The sequence below is a fragment of the Nilaparvata lugens genome, unplaced genomic scaffold, assembly GCF_014356525.2.
Source record: "Nilaparvata lugens isolate BPH unplaced genomic scaffold, ASM1435652v1 scaffold8413, whole genome shotgun sequence".
NCBI lineage: Eukaryota > Metazoa > Arthropoda > Insecta > Hemiptera > Delphacidae > Nilaparvata > Nilaparvata lugens.
This window is the reverse complement of record NW_024094159.1, coordinates 2820-11252: the sequence shown is the minus strand read 5'-3', so window position 1 is coordinate 11252 and position 8433 is coordinate 2820. Positions and strand designations below refer to the sequence as shown.

Genomic DNA, 8433 nt, shown 5'->3' with positions numbered 1-8433 from the left:
AGGAAGAACAATTCAGTTAAATCTGTCAGTTAGATACATGCCTCAGTTCTGTTATTTCCTTAAGAAAAACCTGACACTGGAAGTTTCATTTCTCCATACAAATGGTGTTGTGAGAAGGAGACTTGAGAGAGTAGTGTACTTGATAAGAATGTCTCGAGACTTGCTGACTGAAATTTTAGAATCACTCTTCCCTGTCAGTATTACTTGAGTTGTTTTTAGATTTCCACTTAGCATTGCTGTAATGACAAGTTCATGGAGAGGAATAACGATTCAGTTAAATCTGTCAGTTAGATACATGCCTCAGTTCTGTCATTTCCTTAAGAAAAAGCCTGTCACTGGAAGTTTCATTTCACCATGCAAATAGTGTGTGTGTGTGATCTAGAGAAGCAATTAGCATTGACAAGCTTGACTTGTAGAATTTCTTAGTGCGTAGCGGACTGCATTCATAAGTTCTTCTTCTTCTTCCTCTCATTTTCCTCTTTGTAAGCTATCGTACATGATGGAATGTGATTATCGTTTCACTTAAATCTGTCAGTTAGACACACTTCTCATTTCTACTCCTTCCTATTCTTCTTCTTCTTCTCTGTTCCTCTACTTCTCCCTCTTTTTGAGAGCAACTACTTCTTCCTCTTCTTCTCTGTTCTCATACTTCTTCCTCTCTTTGGATGCTTGTTTTTATATCGTTTCACTTAAATCTGACAGTTAGACACACTTCTCCTTTCCTCTACTTCTTCCTCTTTTTGAAAGCGACTACTTCTTCTCTGATCTTATACTTCTCTATGATAGCATGATAAATTTTTTGAATGTGATTATTGTTTCACTTAAATCTCTGAGTTAGACAAAGATGAGTCGGTTAAATCTGAGAAACTCGATTCACTTTAATCTGTCAGCAGTAGAGTCATTGAATTTCTCATTCTCCATTCCTCTCCTTTTTCTACTTCCAAACTCGATTCACTTTGGTTGAAAATCACACAGAAGTAAGATGTTTCAGTTAAATCTGTCAGTAAGATGAGATTTTCGTTTTACTTGTTGATAGTAACCTTTCTATCCTTTTTCTCATTCTCCTTCCAAACTCGACTCACTTTAATCTGTCAGCAGGAGAGTCATTGGATTTTTCATTCTGCATTCTTCTACATCCAAAATAGATTCACTTTAATCTGTCATCACTAGAGTCATTGAATTTCTCATTCTCCATCTTCTACTTCCAAGGTCATTTCACTTAAATCTGTCAGTAATAGACTAATTGAAATAGACCGTGACTATCTATAGATTAAATGGAGCATAACTAGAGAAAGTGAGAGAGAGAGAGAGAGAGAGAATCATCGCTATCATCTTCTTCTTCTTCCTTCTCTCTTCTTCTTCTTCATCTTCTTCTTCTTCTTCTTCTTCTTCCTTCTTCTTCTTCTTCTTCTTCTTCTTCTTCTTCTTCTTCTTCTCTCTTCTTCTAGAGAGAGAGAGAGAGAGTGAGAGAGAGAGAGAGAGAGAGAGAGAGAGAGAGAGAGAGAGAGAGAGAGAGAGAGAGATAGAGAGAGAGAGAGTGAGAGAGAGAGAGGTTCTTCTAAGGAGCGGGGTAGGGGGCAGGAGAGGGGTGGCAGGAGCGGTGGTGGTGGGGGGTAGGTAGGATGGGTGAGGGGGGAGGGGTCAGCTCGTAAAAAAACGTCTCAGCATCGGCAAATAGAGACTACTAGAGTTGAAAGTACAAAGGCATAGAGATGGAAATTTAGAAGTAAATGATTTGTTATAATTCAATTACCCAAGTGTATTAAAACTGACTACTTTAGCATTTACCTGATTACCGCAATCATTAAGTTACAATGTTATGTTCAAATTTGCGTTTCGTTGCTGACACTTGGCTGCTCTCTGCAACTATTTTCTCGAATCATGCAAGAACTTTAAAACATGACGTCAACAAACTTGGTGACTCAACACATCTGTCTCGTTTTCAACTGACAATGGCAAACTCTCTTGATCAGCTGTTTTCAACTGACGATGAAAAACTCTCTTGATCAACTGTATTCAACTGACAACGGAAAACTCTCTCAGTCAGCTGCTACTCGGTTGATGAATAGTATTACCTGATCATTTTTAAGTTCCCTCAGTGAGTCATCCTAAACATGAGTCCTAATTAAAATGATGATTTTCGTATCACAAACTCACTATATTTCAAACTATATACTATGTTTCAAACTTAATCAAAATCGTTAAAGCCGTTTTCGATTTCCATCAGACATACTGACAAACAAACTAACAAACAGAAATGGAATATGATGGTAAATACGTCTATAGTAACATCCATATGGGAACGTCTGTTATAGTAGACTGCATAAAACTAATCCGATGTTAGTTGGAAGAGCTGAGTACCTCCTCACCCCTTACCATAAACTTTGCCAATTCTTCAGGTGTACTGTATTATGAAAATATTAATTCTTACTTATAATCAGCTGCGGACGAAGTTGATCAAATCTTATTTGGCAACGTTGCATTTACCCTCATGAGATTATTTTCATACGGTCTTGTATATTTAAAATAATGTATAATATAGTGAACAACCAATTCATTTTTAAAGTAATTTATTATAATATATATGGGATGAAAAATAATTGAGAGATTATAAACTACCTAAAACAACTTGGACAACAAAATAAATAACTTAGAATATATTCTTTTGAATTGGTGCAAGTTCCACATCATCCGCCTCTTGCACAATGGCGGTATCACCAATCCTAAAACTTGCAGCCGAGGACCAACTGCTAGAATAAAATAATAATAATAATAATAATAATAATAATAATAATAATAATAATAATAATAATAATCCTTTTTTCCTTTTTCCTTCGTCCTGGTACCCCCAGAAGAAGGGAGTTTATTATAGAAAATATAACAAACAAAAATGAAAAATACACTTATAAAAAGAAATCTTACAAACAAAACAAATGAAGAATAATAAAAAAAAGCAAGAATGACAAAAGATAAGAAGATTCCCTTTCAGTAGAACATTTCAAATATTATAAACCAGACGAATTATAAATTCTCCAAAACCTTCTAAAGAAGGTTTGACTGGAGGAGTCAAGTTTTACATTATATTAAAAAAAACCATAGAAATAGTACATTGATACAATCAATCTTGATACAATCAATCTTGATACAATCAAAATTAATTGATACATTGATAATAATTCATTTAATTGTATTGTGTAGCAATAAAATAATAAAACAATGGGATTTCAGTTGTTGCTTATCACAAACAATAATACACAAGAAAAAATATATATAAAAAAAGAAAGAATTTATGAAAATCATTCAAATTCACTCAAATTATTTAACAGAAAGTGTTTCATCTTATTCTTAACAATTGAAATTCTATCCAGACCAATTAAATCATCTGGCAACTCATTGAAAATAGTTGGTACAACATAACTAAGTTCACATTTACCATGATAATTATTGTATTCGGGCACAATAAACCTCTTATAAGCAGCACCTTGTCTTCGCTCATGCAAAATTCTACTTGACATTTTAAAGTTATTAGAAAAATAATTATTTAATAAGATATCATATCTGAAAAGCTCGTTTACAGGAAGAATGCTATATTTTTTAAACAAATTTGGCTTAGGGTAACTCTCTTGTTTTGAATGAACTATTTTCAGCAAGGAATTTTGTAATCTCTTAACTCTATCAATTTCATAGCCACTTGCATTACCCCAAACATTGACACCGTATCTTACTACGGATTCAGCTAGGGCTTTATAAACAACTATCAATGTCTTCTTTGAGACAGATCGCTGTAAGTTATATAAACCAAATAGACATGAGCGAAGATGCTGGCATACACTATCAATGTGAGGACCCCACTTTAAACAATCATCAATGAAAATACCTAGATACTTTTGAATTGTAACTTGTTTGACCTTTTCATTACAAGTACAAGGAGTTCCAAAGTTATTCTCATGTAGACAATTTAAGGAATGCATAGTAATATTAGTGGACTTTGAGGTTTGACGTGGCGGTCTCATATGCATACAAGTGGTTTTTTTAAAATTCAAAGTCAAGCCATTATCATGGATCCATCTTTGCATTCTATCAAAGTCTCTTTGTAGCAATATTCTTGCTTCATCAAAACTTGTGTGGCTGGCTACCATAACTGTGTCATCAGCATACTGAAATATCTTAGTTTCCTTTGAAACACCAACCATTGTGATTACTGACACCAGATAAAGCAATGGTCCAAGATTGGAACCTTGTGGCACACCAGAGGTGACAAATTCATGGCGACTGTAGGATTTTCCTACTTTAACAGTAACCTTTCGGTTATTCAAATAATCTATTAACCAGTTAATACCTCGTCTTGACAAACCAATTTCACTCATGGACTGTACAATTTTATGAAAAGATAAAGTGTCAAACGCTTTCTTGAAATCTAGAAATAATATTAAAACATGGTAATTCTTATTTAATTTATTATTTATATAGTTACATAATTGGGATAAAAGCTGACCAGTTGATTTGTCGCGTTGGAATCCAAATTGAGCTGAAGGGATTAAATTGTGATTTTTTAAATGCATAACTAATTCATTACAAATATACTTTTCAACTATCTTATCAGGTGAAGAAAGTATTGAAATAGGCCGATAGTTAGAAATTTCTGATCTGGATCCATTTTGAAAATCGGTCTTATTATGGAAGTTTTCAATTTATTTGGAACTTTACCTTCCTCTAATGATAAATTGATTAATCTTGTGATAATTGGTATGAACTTGATACTGTGATTTTTTATATCAGACATCAAAATATTATCAATCCCTGGAGATTTATTTGAACTCATACTTCTGATGATATTACCTATTTTTAATTCATCTGCATCAGGTAAGTCAAAGCTAGGGAAATTAACATTGGTATCATTATCATTTTCTAAATAAGTAGTAATATTACACTCATGTTTTGCAGCTCTAACACCTTCTGTGAATTCACTGCAGAAATGGTCCACAACCTCCTCAACCTGCCTATCACCAACCACTATGTGTTTCATTATATTATCATCAACTGACAACTTTTCTTGTCTACCCATGGCAACGTTGATTAATGACCAAGTATTTTTTATGCTATTAATGTTTGTCTCAAATTCATTTTTTAGAAAATTACACTTTGCCTTTTTAATATCTTTATTTAATTTGTTACGATATTTCTTATATGCTTCCAAGCCCTCTGGTGTACCAGAGTGTCTATACAAATTATCCCTTTCTTTCAATCTCCTATGCAACTCTAGAGTCATCCAATTCTTTTTAAGTTTAACTTGAGATTTGTTTTTAACTTTGATTTTTGATTTTTCATATCCCAAGTCATAGACTCGGCATAACTCATTATAGAGCTCATCACAGCTATTCAAACTTAAAATGCTATTAACATCAATATCGCTGAGGTAACGATTTATTCTATTTTTTAAGTAAATATATTTATAATCACTCCCAATAGTTGAATTCACACTAAGATTTTGATCTATTGGACATGAACATAAAACAGAAAAATGATCACTTATTCTACTTTTTACTACACCAGTATAGATTGGTTCATCATACTTCATCCATCGAACAAAATAATGATCTAAACAAGATCTAACCGATGCTCCCTGCAGGAAAACCTCTCTTGTATTACTCCAAATACCTCTAACAAATCCCATGGAATAGAGCGTATCTAAGTATTCTTTTATAATAGAAGACCTATCCTCATTCAAATTGAGGTTGATATCACCTGACAACAAGAATTTACAATCAATGGGTACTTTATTAATATTTTCATTGAGCTCTTTGATAAAATTAGACTTAGATAAATTAGGAGGGCGATAAATACCCAAGAAATAAGTTTTGAAATTTGCATTAATACTAGAACGTATAAATCCTTGAACATTTTCAAAAGTAACAAAATTATAATCTATCCTTTCAAAAATAAAACAATTTCTTAGAAACATACAAACACCACCACCACCTCTATTTTCTCGCAACCAGAAATGCTTATTGAAACCCTCAATTTTGAAATGATCCATCAGGTAAGATTTAGTTTGTACTTCTGTAAAAAATATCAAGTCAAGTGATTGAATAAATTTATCATAAGCTAGTATGAATTCATCAAAGTGCAACTGGATTTTTCTAATATTGAGAGTAAGTGAATTGAAGTTGGATTTGACACCATTCATATTATGTCTATTGGTCCCTAAAGAAGAAGAAAGAGGTACAAACAATTCGAGCTCAGTAACATCATGGAAAATACTCTCTTTAACAAATGAATCTGAGTCTGGATTCAATTCATTTGCAAAATTTTGAGTAAACAAATCATGAACGGATTCGTCTCCTTCATGATCAAACATTGGCACGAATCAAAAATGAAAATGCATATCTGAACAATGCTTCTGAAATAATTCAAACGATTTTAGTGAGGTCATTATCCCTCAATATCTCAATGACAGGCTCCTTTTCATTCTTACGAACTAGAATCTTTCCATTTCTGTACCATACATATTTGTATCCATGCTTAACAGCTTGCTGCTTGGTCAGCCACTTTAGGTTTTTGAAATAGGCGGAAAGATTTTCAGATACAAACACCAATTGATCATTCTTAGAACAGGAGGAAATTATCTGAGATTGCTTAATTTTAGGGCCCTTTCGAGCAGAACTTACAATTTTTTCCTTCAAATTCCTACTTTTCAGAACGACAATGATAGAATTATTTTGTTTCTTATTTCTAGTCGGTAAACGGTGCGCAATATCAATATCTCCTATCACAAACTCAGGTACAATTTTTTCAACAGTTTTTGTCACTAGCTCATAAACATTCTCATCCTGATTTTCTTCAAGTCCAAAGATTTCTATATTATTTCTACGACCGTATTGTTCAATAGAGTTCAATTTGTATTCCAGATCCTCGATTTTCTTGTCTTTTATAACTAAACGTTTTTCCAAAGATGCTATTTTACTATCATTTCCTTTTACACGTGATAGAACTTCGTCGAAGCTATTACTCATGAATTTCACGGAATCGTGTAAAGTTGTAATTTTCTTCATAAGACACGTGAAAACCAGTTTCAGTTCTGGATTAGAGATTGTTTTTGTAATTGAGTCTAAATCGAAGTCTAGATCATCACTTACCACACTTTCAGTATCTCTATTGTCACCAGTTACCTCCCTAGCAGCACGACAACGTTGAGGGCAGCGCCATTCATTCCTCTTCTCCTGTGTTTTTCGTTGTTGGGTTTTTCTTGCGACCCCAGCACAGCTATAATGGTAAACTGAATTACAGCCATCGCAACGAATGCAATCATCACCAATAATTTCCTCGTCATTTGTACAATTTCTATCTCCACACTCAGGCATTTTATAACAGTGAGTAAAGTGGAAAAATATTGAGAAAATTTGAAACAGAAAGCTAAAGCTATAGTTCAGCACGTCAAACTCAGATAAGGGAGATACCGAGCCAAGCAGATAACTTATCAACGGAGCAACTGAAAACAACGTCCTATCGCTACGACATCCAAAACTCGACTGTAATATAATAATAATAATAATAATAATAATAATAATAATAATAATAATAATAATAATAAACGAATTAGGAATATCCAATGAATTATTATATTATTATTATTATTATTATTATTATTATTATTATAAATGTATAACAAATTCCGTCCCGGGCAAGATATGTTTCTCATACCACTCCCGTGTTTCGGTTGGAAACGTTAAACTGCCAGTCCCAGCTGCCTGGAAACAGTCGTTAGGTCATGTCAGAGGCCTTGAAATTGATCAGTCATAAGGGGGACAGTGAAAAGGGGGTCCTAAGCCCCCCTCAAGGATCCGATAAATAATGAAAATGCGGGTCTATCTACACGAATCCTTAGAGTCTCATGAAAATTTAATACTTTTTTTTAACAGCAGTAGTATAGTTCCTTCTACAGTATAAACAATGTAGCAAAATTGCCTTGAAAGTATGGGTACAGAGTAATAAAGAATATATTTTTCTCTGTGGTATAGTTTGAATACAGAATGGGTACACTTATTGATCAGAGCACAATAAGTGAGTTATTGAATAAATTTCAATGTGCGAATTAACAAGTTGCAAGATGTCACAGTGAAAGCAAGACAAAGGGCACAATCAGACAATCAAATGTATGTAAAGAGTTGTTGAGAATTATGGGAACAGCTTGATGTATCTTTAGCTTTCTAACTGAAAGTTATTCTCCAATAAGAATATTTCCCCCAATGAAATTGTCATTGTAACAGAAAAATTTATCTTTTTCCATGATTTTTAAGAAATCTGTTTTAGTGTATTTCTACTTTAGGGCCTCTCTGTAGACCTAAATTTCTAATAAATATTTCATGATTGAATTTAATAAGTGATAATGTATAATATGTCTGTATTGATACTTCAACCACATTTATATAAAAC

General features: G+C 33.2%; 1 protein-coding gene across 1 annotated transcript; it reads right to left on the bottom strand.

The window, feature by feature from the left end:
• Positions 1-5175: 5175 nt before the first annotated feature.
• LOC120349128 lies at positions 5176-7263 on the bottom strand (the record flags this gene model as incomplete). Its single annotated transcript, XM_039419089.1, is given in 1 exon segment — positions 5176-7263. A coding segment is annotated over 1 exon segment (98 nt), but the record flags the coding sequence as incomplete, so codon positions are not given.
• Between the last annotated feature and the right edge of the window lie 1170 nt (positions 7264-8433).